At 43.2% G+C, this 17936-nt stretch overlaps 1 protein-coding gene across 1 annotated transcript in view; it reads left to right on the forward strand.

The window, feature by feature from the left end:
- The window catches only part of Slco5a1 (solute carrier organic anion transporter family member 5A1), a 122648-nt gene that overhangs the window by 49994 nt on the left and 54718 nt on the right, over positions 1-17936 (forward strand). The window contains exons 2-3 of the mRNA XM_038348371.1: positions 9876-10008; positions 15115-15332. Coding sequence (XP_038204299.1) covers positions 9876-10008; positions 15115-15332 — 351 coding nt within the window. The remainder of the gene's footprint in view (positions 1-9875; positions 10009-15114; positions 15333-17936) is intronic.

The raw sequence follows: 17936 nt of genomic DNA on the forward strand, positions 1-17936 counted from the left end.
TCATATTACTCCTACATGATTATAGTTCAACTAAAATAATGCTTGAGCTCCATACCTTTATACATTGGATGTTTGAGAAATTGCTATCCCTGCAAATACCAACTAAACAAATGAATTTTATTTTTATATAAATCATCTTTCATGTTTACTTTCATAACTTCCTTGGAGGCAGGGTTTTACTATGCAGCTTAGGCTGGCCATGTATGCTGTAGAGCTGCCTTTTCTGAGCGCAGGGAATACACACACCATCATGCCTGGCCACACAAATCAATTTTTATTCTACATGAGCTTGCCTGTTAAAAATCATAACATGTAAGCTACGTGTGGGGGCACAAACCTTTAACTCCAGTGTTCTGGAGGCAGAGGCAGGTGGATCTCTGTGAGTTCAAGGCCAGTGTGATCTACATACTGAATTTCAGGCTTGCCAGGGCTATATGTAGTGAGACTCTGTCTAAAAACATTTTTTAAAATAGAAAAGTGACTTTTTGAGAAATGCATGTAATGGAAGCTCACTCAAACCTCTGTGAGTTATAGCTGCGACTTATAACTCTATTGAAGGAAAAATTGAAAAGATTCTATGTGGAAACAGCTTCTACCTAGAACACAGCAAACACCCAATGACTGCCGTTCTTCCTTATAAAGGGCTACGCGTGCTTTCTGTAAAAGGCTAGACAGTGACTATTTTAGCCTGTGTGGGCTTCCCCATTTCTGTCATGACTCCTCAATTCTGCTGTTGTGATAGGAGAACTGGACTCCAGCATGCAAATGAGTTTGTATAACTGCATTCCAACACAACTCTATTTACTGAATCTGTCCAGTACTTTGCCAGCCCCTGGTTTGTGTACCAGCTTGACCCAAGAGAAGGCACTGTGGCTATTAGGTAGATAGAGGAACTTGGAGGATTGCTTTCCAAATGCTGTCTGCTCATTTCCCAGGGCTGGGCTCATGCCACCGTGTGTCACTTTGTGCCTCTGTAGGTTAAACAGGGCCACTAAGCTGACAGTCTTCATATGAATGGAAGCATTTTATGGTTGAACAAATAAAATATTAATTCCAAAAACTGGTTTTGCTTTTCTTAATTGGGAAAAATGGAAATTACGAAAAATAATAAAGGACACACCAAAAGACTCCCATTAAGGTTATACTACCTATGGGTGTGAATTTCTGAAGGGAAGCTGTCTTTGTAGGGCAATCAGCTGTTGGAACTGCAGTGGTGGAGAGGCTGGGGTGGAGCAAGTCCAGAGACTAATTGCAACTGATCCTGAGCCGTCTTTAGCCTAGACATTACTTGTCCCACTCTGTGTTGGGCATAATATCCTGCTAAATATTCTGACAAACAGATTTTTTAAAAATTTTGGATGTATTAACTTAACAAAACCCCAGCTTCTCTCCCCCCCACCCCGCCCAATCAAAGGGTTAGAGTTTTATCTGACAGCATCTGAGGCCAATAGCAGAGCTTTCCCCCTCTGCCTTGTATACAACAGTGTATTGGAAAGGTGTCTTGATTTATGGATTTCTTTGTTCTGTTACCATAAATAAAGAGAGCTGCTTCCATGTTGGAACATGGAACATGGCGTAGCCTGGATCCATGATCACTTACTTTTATTTGGCTTCAGAATAACCCGTCTCTGAAGCCCTTTGAGGTGGAAGCTGTGTTTTTGCATTGGCATACTCAAGCTATTGAACTTGAACAAATGAGCATGTTCCATCTACTTACTTTACATACCAGAAAATTTATTCCACTCTATGTACATAATTCATTGAATTTTTGTGTGGGGGGGTGTGGATTTATAGAACTGTGCAGTCTTGACCAGAATCCACTTTTAGAACACTCAGTTTAGCTGGGCCTGGTGGCGCACACCTTTAATCCAGCACTCGGGAGGCAGAGGCAGGCGGATCTCTGAGTTCGAGGCCAGCCTGGTCTACAAGAGCTAGTTCCAGGACAGACTCTAGAAACTACAGGGAAACCCTGTCTCGAAAAACCAAAAAAAAAAAAAAAAAAAAAAAAGAATACTCACTTTATTCCTTCTAAAGTAAAAGTGACATAAAATGGGGGGGCTCGGCAGCTAAGGGCACTGGCTGCTCTTCCAGAGGACCCAGGTTAGTACCCAGCACCCACATGGTGTCTCCAAGCTGTCTAAAACTCTAGTTCTAGGAAATCTGATGCCCTTTTCTGGCCTCTTTGGGCACTGTACCCATGTAGTGTCCAGACATACCATACTGGCAAACACCTCTTTGTAACATAGTCCCCAGGCAAGAACAGATTTGCCATTATTACTAGGAACTGGATGGCATTATCTAGAATTTCCTAAGGTAAATCATGTAGCTTGTGGTTTTTTTCCCCTCATTTTTTATTAAAAACTTTTATCTCCTCCCTTCCTTCTCCCCCTCCCCTCCCCTCCCTTCCACCCATACCCCCACTCCCTCCCTCTCCAGGCCAAAGAGCCATCAGGGTTCCCTTCACTATGTTAAGTTCAAGGCCCTCCCAACTCCCTCTAAGTCCAGGAAGGTGAGCAACCAAACTGACAAGGCTCATAGTGAGCCCGTCCATGCTGTAGAGTCCAAGCCCATCGCCATTGTCCTTGGTTTCTCAGTCCTCCTCCACCGTCAGCCACATTCAGAGAGTCTGGTTTGGTCGCCTGTTCCATCAGTCCCATTCCAACTGGACTTGGTGATCTCCCATTAGTTCTGTCCCACCGTCTCAATGGGTGAATGCACCCCTCACGGTCCTGACTTCCTTGCTCATGATCTCCCTCCTTTTGCTCCTCATCAGGACCTTGGGAGCTCAGTCTGGTGCTTCAATGTGGGGCTCTGTCATTTTCTCCATCCATCGTCAGGTGAAGGTTCTATGGTGATATGCAAGATATTCATAAGTATGGCAATAGGATCTGGACATTTCTGGCTCCCTCTCCTCAGCTGCCCAAGGAACTAGCTGGGCCCAAAAAGATGAACATGGGATGTACTCACTCATAATTGGTTTCTAGCCATAAATAAAGGACATGGAGCCTATAAATCGTGATCCTAGAGAAGCTAAATAAGGTGAATCCAAAGAAAAACATATAGTTATCCTCCTGGATATTGGAAGTAGACAAGATTACCAGGCAAAAATTGGGAACTTGGGGGTGGGGTGGGATGGGGGTATGGGGAGAGAAAAGTGTGAAGTGGAGGATGGGGAGAGCTTGGGGGATTGGGATGGTTGGGATATAGGAAGGGTGGATGTGGGAACAGGGAATTATATATCTTAATTAAGGGAGCCATTCTAGGGTTGGCAGAGACTTGACTCTAGAGGGGTTCCCAGGTGTCCAGGAAGATGTCCCCAGTTAGCTTGTGTTTTTAAAACGTCTTTCTTTCCCTTACCTTGGAGTTTATCACTAATTCATTTCCTTGTGTTGATAACGAGCATTCTCACGTAAGAAAGCGATGTGATTTTTCTGTTCCCTTTGAGGTAGACACTTAGGCTGTTTCTAGTTTTACCAACTACAGATCAAGTGTGACTATTCTGCCTTTATGGGCACGTACACTTTCATTTCTTGTGTGAATACACCCAAGAGTATCGTACATTGGGTGTGTGTTTAGTTCATTAGGACTTTACCAAAATGTTTTCCAAACCAACTTTTATACCATTTTATATTCCTAGCAGCAGTGTGTGAGAATTCTAGTGACTTCACTACCTTGAGAATTATCCATCTGAATAGCTGTTTGGTAGTATTTAATTGTGGTTTTAATGTGTCGTACTATTTCAACAAGGCTTGAGTAGAATCAAGAACTGAGGTGCTATTTGGGGAAGTTTAGGAGGTGGAGGCTTCTGGAGGAAGTATATCACAGGGCTTTGAGGTTTACAACCCCACCCCACTTCACTTCATTCTTTCTCTTGGCTTTGTTCTTGTGGTTGAAGAACTGAGGTCTGAGCTTCCTGCTCTGCCCTGTTGTTGCTGTGCCTCCCCTGGGATGGATGGACTTTGTCTTTGGGACCATAAGCTCTTCCTTCTATAAGTCTCCTTAGTTATGGTGTTTTATAGGAGTCTGACATTTTCACCTGCTTGTTTGCCGTCCACATGTCTTCCCTGGTAAAGTGTACACTCAGACGGATTTCCCCCAGTTATCCTTTAGACTCAGGACGTCCTGGGCTTCACAATTAGGTCTATGATCTGTCTTGGGGTTAATGTGGAAAGCTACTGGCTTCAGCATTGTTTCTTGAGAATACTGTCCGCTTCCCAGGGAAGTACATTTGTACCCCGATAAAAAGCCTTTCTTCTTATTTATTTATAAAACAATCTTTTCTCATTTTACATACCAATCCCAGTTTCCACTCTCTCCCCTCCTCCCATTACCCCCCACCTTTCTCCCACCCACCCCCCATCCAGAGGATAAGCCTTCCCATGGGGAGTCCACAATGTCTGGCGCATCACTTTGAGGCAGGACCAAGGCCCTTCCCACTATATCTAGGTCGAGCAAGGTATCCCTCCAAAGAGAGGGAACTCTAAAAAGCCAGTTCATGCACTAGGGATAAATCCTGGTCCCACTGCCAGTGGCCCCACAGACTGCTCCAAGTCTCACAACTGTCACCCACAGGCCGAGTACCTAGTTTGGTCCTATGCAGGTTCTCCTGCTGTCAGTCTGGAGTCAGTGAGCTCCCCGCTAGCTCAGGTCAGCTGTTTCTGTGGGTATACCCATCATGGTGTTGACCCCTTTGCTCATATTATCCTTCCTCCCTCTCTTTGACTGGACATGGGAGCTCGTCCCAGGGGATAAACCATGTTCTAATGTATGCACTTACCACAGTTGCTAGTCCATTTACCCCCAGATCTTCTACGTATTTCCAGTTTTAGCTTCTATAAGTAAAGTACCATGGATTCTCACAGCCTCCTGAACACACTTCTAGACGTCTGTGCGTTTGCCCAGGCAGGTGTCTCTGCTTGCATCCTGAGGTGGTTATGCCAGAAGCCATCTTTTCCCCAGAACAATCACCCTTCCCCTTTGACTAATTACCACATATCCTTCCTCCCCTTCAGTCCACAGCATATTGTTGAAGTCCCATCTATTTATTGTTCCTTGAATGACAGTTTCACGTGTTTCTTCACCCTTTGTCAGTTCTATTGACCTTTGCAATGGCCCTGACTTGCTGGAGTGGCTTGTCACAGAGTGGTTGGAGGAGTGACTTAGTATCTAGGGTGTGAAGTCAGAAAGACAGTAACTCTGTAGGCTCTCTTTGTTGATTGTGCTTGGGCTACTCAGTTTCCCACATCCTGTGAGGCTCATGGCTGGCTGGCTGTAGTGATGAGACGAGCAGGCCTGCTTTTCATTCTGCCCGGCTCCCGGCTGCCTGGCTAGCTTATGCCCTGAAATAACAACACACAAACTATATTCATTTAAACACTACCTGGCCCATTAGTTTCAGCCTCTTATTAGCTAATTCTCACATCTTGCTTTAACCCATATTTAGTAATGTGTGTAGCACCACAAGGTGGTGGCTTACCGGGAAAGATTCAGCATGTATGACCTGGTGGCTGGCTTCACGGCTACTGTCTCAGAGAGGAGAGGCATGGCGATTGACTAACTTCCCTTCTTCCCAGCATTCTATTCTGTCTACTCCACCCACCTATGTTCTGACCTATCAGGCCAAGCAGTTTCTTTATTAATTAACCAATGAAATCATCAGATAGATAGAAGACACACCTACATCAGCTGGCCAACTACTATTAGGAATTCTGGAATCACTTCTTGTGATTCAGGATGGGGCATAGAAGCTGAAGGATCCAACTGGGACTATAGAATTTAAAAAGCTATGCCCTAGAGTTAGAATTGACTCCCCAGAGTTATGATGTCTGCAACCCTCTCGAATGGCTTTTATGATAAAAGAGGAATATCTTTGACTTCTTGAAACGGAAGTGGCAACTTCATAGGGGCTGAGGAAATGCAGGAGGGAGTGGCCACAGGCGAGTTCACCTCCTCTCTCTAGTCTCTACTGAGATCTTTTGGGTCATTTAGAGTAGGTGAACAGTGTCCTGGTTTGTCTAGTGCCAGTGGTTCTTTTTCAGAGCCCTTGGATTTAGAAGTTACCTGTTCCCCTAATGGATAACATGAGAGAGAATCATCCTTCCAATTAACCAGGTAGGCCATCCTTGAAGTTACCTGCTAAGAAGTTACCACTCAACCTTCCACACAGGAAATGATTTAGACAACGTAACCTTCAGGCTCTGGCATGGTTATCCTGCTTTAATCCAAACTTACAGTGACTAGAAAGATGAGCAGAGAATGTGAAAAATGTAGTTTGGCAAAGAAAGAAGTGTGAGCCGATTTAAAGTTGGCAGGTAGCTGAGGAAAAAAATAGAGATAATTATTTAAAAGATTTGCACAATTAAAGGTAATCCTTACCCTATTTGGCACTGGGACAATAGGATAAGCACCTGGAGGGGAAGACCTCACTCCAGCATGTAATAGTATCACTCATTTAAAAACTTACATTTAAGAAGAAAGTGCTTGAAAAGCAGAGACCTAAATAGGTAGGGCAGGGTCTCCTTGTCCCAACAAGACCACCTACAGCAATGTTTCCTCAGCTCCAGCCACCCAGACTCTCTATGACCCTGCAACTGTGAAGAAAAGTGGCCAGATTACATCTTGTACTTATAGTAGAATTTGATGTCATCTCCTATGTACTACTTGGTTTCAAGTCATGCAGAATGAAAGAAGTATAGGGTTATAGAAACTTGTACCAAGGTTTCAGAAAGAGAAGCCAGGAAATGTGTGACAGGGTCAGATTTTCTGCAACCAAGGGGACTGAAGGCCACTGCACGATGTTGTGAAGATGAAGCCTAACTTGCCATGCAGATCCTAGAATGCTGGTGATGCCAGAACCATGAGATGCCTTCTAATAAAAGCTGATGTTCTTAAATGTTGCCAGCCTAAGAGAGAGGACACGTGCAGTAGGCAACATTGATTGTACAGACTGGTACCTGAGACCGTTAAACTCAGATGATTCCATCGTAGACCTCAGATGCTAGACATGAAGCTAGAGGGTGTTGTTGGAACTATAGGACTAGGCACTTTTAAAGTTAGGCTGGGTGCATTTTGCATTATGAGGTGGCCGTGAGCCTATGGAAATGGGTGGAATGATTGATTTGAATATAACATGTCTTCCACAGGCTCATGTGTTCAAACATTGGCTCTCCAGCCAGTGAAGCTATTTCGGGAAGTTTCTGAAACAGGAAGTGGAACCTTGCCAGAGGGAGTGGGTTACAAGAGGGCAATAATCAATGACTGTCTCTCGGTCCCCTTTTGAGTTCTCTTGGTCTCCTGATCTACATGAGTAGTCATAGTTACACATTTTTACAGCTATGAACTTTGTCATGATAGACTGTATCCACTCTACCCACAAACCCAGTTAAATTCTTCCTTAGAAAATGTCTGTCAGACATTGGACCATGACAGCAATAAGGAATGTACACAGAAAGTGAAAGAGGACAGATTACAACTGAGGCTAAATCTGTCATGTTAAATGTGTGATGATTGGTGAGCGGGCTTCAGAAAAGCAGTTCATATGATATGGTGTAAAAAACACAGAAATAAAATGATCAGGCAGAAAATAATTTAATAACAAAGCAAAACTATAAAGTCTGAAGGTAAAAAAACAAAACAAAACATGGGGACACAGACAAGTACCAGAGACACTGGGAAGAAGCAAACAACAGGACAACTAGCAAGGTTTAGCTGGGTCAGGCTTCCCCTTGTCCTTACTCAACCAGCTAGAATGTCCAAGGAGGAGGCTGTTGGAGAGCTTGGCAGTTGAGGTGGCCTTTCCAGTCCTTCTGCATCACCATTGGTTCCCTAGCTCCACAAAAGACCAGGGAGGGATTTGAATATGGTTGGGACCTGGAGGGCATGATTTTTGTTGGTGTTTCAGTCTGTGCCCCACACATTTGACAAAGCATCAAATAGATGAATCCCATCTTCAGAAGAACAACCCTAACGACCCGTCTGTGAATCAGAGGAGTACCCATGAGGGAACATTAAATGAAATGAGGTACAGCCATATGATGGCACCAGTTAGCTATATCAAATGTTAACGACCAGACATGTGAGACATTTATATGAGAAACATAAATCTCCAGATGAAGAGCAGAAGCACCATCAGTGAAATCTTATTGTTATATGGATGATTCCATAAAATGAGCGCTGTGATTTCTATTTGTAGCAGTGTGAAAGGTGAGAGAAGGTATTGAATTACCGGCCTGGTCCTGTCTGTGACTTTCTGTAAGAGTGACAAGGTCAAAGTTTATTTAGGTGTGGATAACAAAATAGAGTGAAGCCATCCTGGTCACTTTCTGGTAAAGATGTGCTGTTTAAAAACGATATATATAAACATTGTCTCTATGGTGGATGCAAATGAGCAACAATGATGGGAATGAATAACGCTTGCCTCCAGTGTTTCTTATTCATGCCTTGTGTGCAGCAGTGACTTGAAAATGTCTATGGATTTGTCCCCAAGTATGGACTCTGAGTAGCGGAAAATGCGTGAGAAGTGTCTCTACAGTCTTTAGTGACTTTTAAGAAATCCCATATCCCGCCTCAAGATTTCCAACTTGGCATTTTACAAGTGACAATAGAAATATGGAAAAAGTGGAGCAGAGGCAGGAATAGTGGCATGCACCTGGAGCTCCGTAACCTGGAGGCTAATGCAGCAAGAGGAGCCCAAGTTTGGGGCTAGCCTGGTGTAGCTCTATCTCAAAAAACCCAGAAAAATGATGCTAATAGCATTGTTCTTTCTTTCTTTCTTTCTTTCTTTCTTTCTTTCTTTCTTTCTTTCTTTCTTTCTTTCTTCCTTCCTTCCTTCCTTCCTTCCTTCCTTCCTTCCTTCCTCTCTCTCTCTCTCTCTCTTTCTTTCTTTTTGTCTCTCTCTCTCTCTCTTTCTTTTTGTTGCAATCCATCTTGACAGTAAAAGTTTCTTGAATCCAGCGACTGCCTTTCTGACCTATGTACAATGAGACATCCTCACCCAGCTCTTTAGATGAGTTCTAACAAACTATTTTCTGGTCCATCTGTGGTTGATGCTTTCTGCTTGTACTTTCTGAATGATGTCATGTAAACTAGCAGTGAACTAAAGGCATCCTAAAATCTCATTTGATTCTAAAATTAACAAATATGTTAGTAGGTGATGGGCACTTGGGCAGTGCCTGTTAGTTACCTGCTCTTTGAACTGAATCCAGCCTTCAGGACAACTCTGTCCTCCAGATTTGCCATCTTCTAGAATATTTCAGCTGTGACAAATGAGACCCACTGTTTTTCCACTTGGAGAATCTCTTCTTTGCCCCTTCCTTTCATGTCCCATGGCTAGCCAAAGATGGCCTTATTAACTAGCCCGGGTCTGTACTTTCAAAATTTGAATTTAAATCTCTTACCTGGGACCCTGTTTGAAACCCTTATGGAAATCTTTAAGTCATAAAAAAGATATGAAAGTAGAGAAGGGGCTAGATGGGAAGAGGAGGGGATCAGCATGAAGGGAGCACGAAGCAGTAAGGGCTGTAATAGGATAAAAATCCATCATAGGTATGGAAATGCCATGATGAAACCCGTTATCATAGACTAGCAGTATATGTTAATAAACAAGAAAGTTGAATTCAGTGGTTCTAGGGAGTGGCCTGGATACTCATATTAAAAGTCAAAACAGATGCAACTGCAAAAGTTCGCTAAGTGATTCTGATGCCGTAGGAAGGCAGCAGGAGACAGGGCAAAGTTTGAAGCCCAATGTCAGTGTGAACATCTCAGAAGACGGGCACAGGATGTAGCTATGACATATTTGGTGTGACGATAAGGTCAGAGAACTTTTAGCTCTTGTGTAACGTTGTCTACCTGATGTCTTTCCCTTTCTGTCTCTCCAGCCATCATGTACGTCATGGGAGCACTTGGCCCCGCAGTAGGATATTTACTAGGTGGGCTGCTCATTGGTTTTTATGTCGATCCCAGAAATCCTGTTCTCCTTGATCAGAACGACCCTCGTTTCATCGGAAACTGGTGAGTGGTGTCTCCATTTTGGTCAGTCAGTACTGCTTTGCAGTTACAATTTTCCCAGTGAAGAAGACGGAAAAACTGTAGCTAGGCATTACCTGTAACAGATGGTAGGCAGGGCGATTTCCTCCACAAACAGCCATTTCCTTGTGCTCAGAGCTTGACTATGGGACCTTTTGTGGTGAGGGGACTTTGCAGAGATAATCAATCAAGTTAAGGATTTCGAGAAGGGGAGAGTATCTTAGGTGAAGAGAGGAGGTAGGGAGCCAGATTCAGAGATCTGCTGACTGAAGTGGAGGTCGGAAGTTCACTAAGAAGATGGGGAAGGCTGTGAGCAAAAGAAGGTAGCTGCAGGCCTGGTGGGGGTAGACGGGGGGCGGGGAGGGGGAGAGGGAGGAAGAAGACGGATTCTTCTCTAGCTAGGACTTCAGATGGTGTGTGCAGAAGCCTGAGACCCAGAGTAAGGAGCTGAGTCCATGTGTAGCTGGAGAAGATGCGCTTGTGTTGCGCGGGTCAGTCTGTGTGTGATAGCTTCTTATAGCAGCCACAGGAAACTAACACAGAGGCACTTTGGGCCACTGTGTCTTAAGCAGAGTGCAGGAAGAGAGCTTCTGTGACCCTGAGGGGACTTTCTTAAAAGGTTCCTTTAACCCTATCTTCCATTTTCTTTTTTATGCTTTAGAGGAAAAATAAAATTCTGTCCTACTTAGGTTTGTGTTGGTGTGATAAAACACTGACCAAACTAAGTTGTGGGAACAAAGGGTACGCCAGTTTGCAGAGTACAGTCCATCACCAAGGGGAGCTCAGGAAGAAGCTTAACCGGAGCTTGAAGCAAAGACCACAGAGGGACGCTGCTTGCTGACCTGCTCTTCATGGCTCACTCGGCTTGCGTCCTTACATAACGTAGGGCCACCTGCCCAAGGTAGAGCCACCCACAGCGGGCTGGGCCCTCTCACATCCATCACGAATGGAGAAACTACGCAAAGACTTGCCCATACCAGTGTGGTGGAGGCAATTCCCCAGCTGAGATTCCTGCTTTCCTGGGGACCCTAGCTGGCACAAAGTTGACAGGAACTTAGAATTGCATGTCCTCCCTGGCTCAGATCTCCAGCCCCGCTTGGAAATAGTTTGCTTCCTGACATGTGCTGTACATTTAGCCCGTCTCTCACTTGCTAGACTTTAAGAGTCCTGCCACAGTGCGATGCTCACAATGCCGGGGAATTTTAGCATTGCGTGGTATACTGTTTATGTGCTTGCCAGATGAATAATTTGAGTTCCTCACAGTCCTCAATAGTCAGAAAACAGGTTATTTCTTCCTGAAAGCAGAGCCACTGACAGAAAATATTGGTGTCCCGCATTCATGTTGCTGGGGACAGTAGCAGGTATATAGTGATAGATTTTCATTTTGTGGCAAACAATATTTTAGGACTAGAAATTACATGCGTCACACAATTACTTTCAGGAGAGGGACTTAGAGTGCTTTATCCTGTTTTATTATAAGATAAGAACCCTGTAACTCTGTGATCGGTGGGAAATATACTTAACACAAATTTCTGGAATTTAACTGATATTAATGAGGCTGTTTGACAGTTCTGACTTTTATCCTAACCTACACTGAAGCTAGACAGGCTAACACCCAGGTGAACTTGGTCTGTAGAGTGTTTGAGTCATACAAAGAGGAGAACTCTTGTCAGATGGGGTTTTGAGTTCTTGACTGATAGTGAAAATTTTGATCTCAGCTGTTTTCATCGAAGTTCTGGAATGAGTCAGAATCGAAATTGCTTGTTATCATTAGAAAAGAGATTCCTCCAGTAGGCTGATGAATGTCTAGTGTGTTCCCAGCATCCTCCTTAGATATCCTGAGATGAGTGTGGTAGAAATGGAGCCTAGGGATGGGAAGACAGAAGCACCAATGGAAGGGCAAGGGGTAGGGAGGATGGCAGAAGCTCTCATCTGACCTGTGCCTCGGGCTGTCGTTTGTCAGTTGTCTAGTGGACAGGCATTTACCCAACTGGTGGTTAATGGTTCAGTGTGGAGCATGGACCCTAAAGCTGCATTCTGCCAGTGTGCTCCTCATAGCTGTGTGGACTTGGGAGAGTTACCTTGTGCCTTGGTTGTAGGGCTGCTGTTAGGAATGAGTTGACTATGTAAGCTCTGGGTTTGCCCCGTTTTGCCTTTCCAGCTAAGTCCTAGCCCTCAGTTGTTTTGTTTGTTTGTTTGCTTTTGTTTTGGGGGTTATTCTGCAGTTCAATAGGGGGGTTCAGTGAAGGGTCTTATACACACATCCAGCAAGTGCTCTTCTCTATGATACATTCCCAGCCTTCTCTTCTAGCTTCTTCTTTCTTATTTTAATGATTTATGTAAGCTCACTAAGTTGCTCAGCCTGGCCTTGACCTTGCAGTCTTCCTGCCTCTGCCTCCTAAGTAGTTAGTTACGATTATGGACTTGCACCACCTGACCAAGGCATCTTCAGGGATTTGCATTTTACCAATAGTTAGATCATTTTATCTATCTACTGATGGCTTAATCTTGATTCTATAAGTGATCGTCAGTTTTGAATTAGCTGAGTCTGTTTAAAAATGAATTTGTTTTTTTTTTCTATTCGCTAGTCTTGCTGGTAATAGGTTTCTCATTGAATGTGTTACCCAGCACCAAAGGTAGATTTTCTTTAAATGGAGGTTGAAGGAGTGAAGGGTGAAATTATAGCGTTTTTTATTAGACGCGCAATGTGTGTCAAGTGTTATAAAGTTTTACACATATACTCATTTAAGCCTTTTAGCAATCAGATGACGTAGTTTTTAACATCATACCCATTTTATAGGCTGAGAAATTAATATTTGGGGAAGTGAATTACTTGCATAAAGCCTTTGTGCAGCAGGCTGGGTTAAGGAACTGACAAGGGCGGACCTATGTGTCAGTTAACTGCCTACCTTATAACTGGGTTGGATAATGGTTCATGAAAGGGGTTTAGATACCTGGGTCTTTCAGTGTTGACTATGATTGAGGTCTCGTTTCCCAGTGTTTGCTGTACATTCTCCTGCCATCGCTTCTCTCAGAGTCCTCCTCAGCAGGACCTCAGTGGCTGTCATTATCTCATGCCTCATGAGGTTATTTCTTGAAGCTATTGAGGACTCTAACTGGTTTGCTTCGCTTTGAATTGATCACACACTGTCCCGCTTTTATTTGCTTGTGGTAATTCTTCCCTTCTCAGCTGTTACAGTGTATCTCAAGAATTGGAAAAAATAGCTCAGTGGGCAAGCTGCTTGCTGTGCAAGCCTGGTTACCAGAGTTCACTGCCCAGAACCCATGTGAAGGTTGAAGGGGAGAACTGATTCCACAGAACTGTCCTCTGACCTCCACACATACAATGTGGCAAGCGCACAACCCCCACATCAAAACACACTTGTATTAAATAAACATCTTAAAACATCTAAAGAAGAGTGTACCGGTTTCATGATTGCATGAAATTCTACATGATCACAGGCCGGGTGAAGGTTGAAGATCTAGTCTGAGTGCAGATCTACATTAAAGAACAGAACCAAAGTAGCTACTGCACATTAAAACATTAAACATTAGATATAAAACATAAAAAAAACAGAACCAAAGTAGCTACTGCACATCAGGTCAGGTGTAACGATCGTCTTTAAATTTGAGGACTCTCAGAAGCATTTTTCACCCCCTTTCCAGATGAGAAATTCAACTAGGAGAAGTAAAATAAATCCCCAAGATTTCATAGTTAGCAAGTGGTGAAGACAGAATCCGAACCCAGATGTGTCTAAACCGCAACTCATGAATATCCTGCCTCTCCTGCCTGCCCTCTCCAGGAGGGAGGATGCAGGGCTGAGATAGTGAAGCAGCTTGGGGACTCTAATTCCAGGGGGTAATGGGGTGTGCTGTGGGGAATGATTGATGAGGGCCCATATGCAGCTAGGTTCTTAAGGAGACATGTTGACCTAGCTGTGGTCCCCAACACTGATATCTGCCACCTTTTTAAATCCATTTCTTTCAATTTATGTATTGGGCAAAATTTTTGAATAGCTAACCTGTCCCAAGCACTGGATAATGCCTCTTTGAGGAAGCTTGCTTGAACACAAACTACAAAATAAGAATCAATGCTCAGCTGTCTGTCTATCTTCTTGCACATCTTGGTGGGTGTTTCTTATATCTCTGGCTTACGGTAGCCTTAAGTTCCTCATGACAAAGATCAACTATGAACGTCTTGCTGTCCATCATATCTGTTAAATACTGTGAGAACTGGATAAGTGTGTGTGTGGGGGTGAGCAATACATTTTTTTTTTTTGGTTTTTTTTGAGACAGGGTTTCTCTGTTGCTTTGGAGCCTGTCCTGGAACTAGCTCTTGTAGACCAGGCTGGTCTCGAACTCACAGAGATCCGCCTGCCTCTGCCTCCCGAGTGCTGGGATTAAAGGCGTGCGCCACCACCGCCCGGCATACGTTCTTAAGTACTTGTAAAAATATGGAAGCCCCATCAGCAATCAGAAACACACTGGACATAACATTAGGGCGTAGCTTCTATCTCCATCACAAAAGGACGGACAAACAAAGTACATTTGACAAGAGGTATTTGTTTTCCTTCTGGTATATCACTCCTCTCAGCAGGTGAGGTAGTCTATTGGTTTTTTTTCTAGTAAATTTATTGTAGCCAGGTATGGTGGCTCATGCCTGTCATCTTGGCATTGGGCTGTAAAGGAAGGAAGGTGAGACAGTCAAGATCACCCTGAAATAATAATCAGTTGATGTCAGTTGGGGTTACACGAGACTCAGGCTCAAACAAAGCAAAAGAAAACAAAAACTATAAAGAAATGCATTCCGTAGCAGAAGTGATCTGTACTCAGATTTCTTGAATGGCATTCTAATCAAGTTGCTGAATATAATAGTCACTAAAATCCTCGTATAATCATGCATTTTTCCATTCATGCCACAGGAAGGCAAATTGCCTTGATTTTCTCAGTTGGTTCAATTTTCTTCTGCTTTATTCCTGACGAAGGTGCAATGATGTCTTTGCAATGTTATCATGACAAACCCATCTTTATGATTTGTTCTTGCTCTCAGACCGAAGCCATAAATGCTACTCACATTTCCCAATTTTTTAGGTGGAGTGGATTCCTCCTTTGTGCCATTGCCATGTTTCTTGTGATATTCCCAATGTTTACTTTTCCAAAAAAGCTTCCACCTCGACACAAGAAAAAGAAAAAGAAAAAATTTTCTGCTGACGTCGTTAGCGATGATGATGTCATCAAGGAGAAATCAAACACGAATGAACAAGTGAACAAAAAGGTTTCCTCAATGGGCTTTGGAAAGAATGTCAGAGGTAAAGTATATCTCTTAAGTATATACATGCATGGTACTTTAGGCCAGCACTCTGCCAAGCATGGGTCCCAAGAGGGCTCAGTGAGAGAGAGCAATGCTGGGGCCTTGAGTATAATGGTCAACGGGACCCCGAAATAGGAACTGTGTGGCCCCACACCAGGGTCGCTCACAGATGTCTGCTGATGGCTGAATAGATTTGAAAGGAAATGCTGCAAATGTCACTTCAGAAATTTGAGAGAATGGCCTCTTTGAGAGGAGGTGGGAGACAGTGGCAAATAAGAATGAAGCAGAACCACACACACACACACACACACACACATACACACACACACACACACAATGAAACCCATTATGTTGTAAGCCAACTTTAAAAAGGAAATTTAAGGGAATAATTTTATCTATTGAATTTGACAGTAGTAATAAAAAGTTAGGCTTATGTTTTTCAAGTCTTTAAAGTGATGGATGGCATGAAGACCAGAGTTCTGTTTCTGGATCCTATGGTGGAAGAAGAGACACACACCCAAGGAAAGTCCTCCAACCTCAACACACACGTGTGGTGACACAAGCCTGGCATTCATGCACACACACGGTACACACGTATACACACTGATAGTGAGAAAACCAAAATGAAACTCCAGAACAAACAAACAAACAAACAGACAAGTTTCTAACAATTTATTTGAATGTGTTTTGCATAATTATTGGTAGGTAACAGATGAAATAATATAAGAAATGGCCCACCCTGAAGGAAGTTTGAGAATCACTGCTTCAGGTCATGAGGATATCTGTATCTAGATGTAGCATTTGCTGCAGTTACAGATGTCTGATTATTAACACTGTGATTGCATTGTGTAAAGGATTTTTTTTTTTAGGAAAGCAGTATGGGGAGATCCTTATGCAGGTAAAATCCACTAGAAGGAAATATTCTTCCTTAGTAACTGTATCAGTTGTCCCTGTGTAGCTGTCCTGGAAAAAGCGTGTCAGTGGGATGGACTGTCCTGCTTTTCCATTTTTATTTCTCTTAAAAAACAGTAAGTTTAGCATTTGGCACACCTTTAACCCCAGTACTTGGGAGGCAGGGGGCATATTTCTGTGAGGCAGAGTCAGACAGGCAGATTTCTGTCAATTTGAGGTTAGCATGCTGTATATAAGGAGTTTGAGGCCAGCCAGAGCTAGATGGTGTGCCTCTGTCTAAAAAAGGAAATGCTGATAGTAGAAATAATAATAATAATAATAATAAATAGAGGTCATTAAAGGTAGATTAAACATTCTAAAATCTAAACAACTTAAATCGTTCCTAAGTATGTAAACTTTATTCTGTTGAATGACAGCAAGTTCCTTTGTTTAAGAAATCTACAGTGACTCCCATTCTTTACTTCCAGTTTCATTTCCTGAATTCTCAGAGTTAATATTTATATAAATTATAGAGTTCAAGGTTTATCAGATGCTCATGATAAAATAACTGTGGCATTTTGACCAGTGAGACAGAGGTATAAGATGAAGTTACTAATACATCATAGACTTGTCACTACAGTCTCAGAAGGAGGAGAGACTGGAACACTGCTGAAGACTACTTGTTCAAAGTACTTTAACATCAGTATTTGGGAAATACTATTTCTTTTCATTTAAGTTATAGATATGGTTTCCTTCCTCCCCATGACTTTGTGACAACGTGTTCTTTTGTAACTGTTAGAATGACTCCTGATATTCCAGTATAACACAGGAATTCTCTGGATGCTCATGTTGTCTGAACTCTTCCCATGTGGACCAGCCCATCATTTTCACAACTGTATTATGGGCCATTGATGATGATGATGATGATGGTGATGATGATGTTCATGTGCATGTACGTGCACCTGTATGGGTACAGATAACTTTGGAGTCCAGAAGAGGGCACTGGTCTCCGGAGTTCAAGTTACAAGTGATTGTGAGATGCCAGATGTGGGTACTGGGAACTGAACTTGGGACAAGATCAGTGTACACTCTTAACCACCGAGCCATCTTTCCAGCCCCCACAATTTATTTTACAGCTGAATTGAGATGAAGTTGGTGTTAAATAATTTAAGACATATAAATATATTTAGAATTTTAATTTGGAGAAATACAAAGTAGACTCAGGAAGAGATGAAGGCATGGTTAGAGATATTGATACTTTGTAAATTAGGACTTCAAAGTGAAATATATTAATTGAACAGTAAAAGGGGATTTTTTTTCTTACTTCTTTTTTTTTTCATGGTTTATTTTTTTTTATATTTAAAAATTTCCATCTCCTTCCCTCCTCCTCCCCCCTCCCTCCCCTCCTCCTCCCCCTTCCCTCCCCTCCTTCTCCCCCTTCCCTGCCCTCCCCTCCCCTCCACCCATACCTCCCCTCCCTCCTTCTCAAGGCCAAGGAGCCATCAGGGTTCCCCACTCTATGCTAAGACCAATGTCCTCCCAACTCCCCCCAGGTCCAGGAAGGTGATCGATCAAGCTGAGAAGGCTCCCACAGAGCCCGTCCATGCAGAAGAATCAGAGCCCAGAGCCATTGTCCTTTGCTTCTCAGTCAGCCCCCGCTGTTGGCCACATTCAGAGAGACGTGTTTGGTCGCATGATCCATCAGTCCCAT

Source organism: Arvicola amphibius, chromosome 11 (genome assembly GCF_903992535.2).
Source record: "Arvicola amphibius chromosome 11, mArvAmp1.2, whole genome shotgun sequence".
Lineage (NCBI taxonomy): Eukaryota > Metazoa > Chordata > Mammalia > Rodentia > Cricetidae > Arvicola > Arvicola amphibius.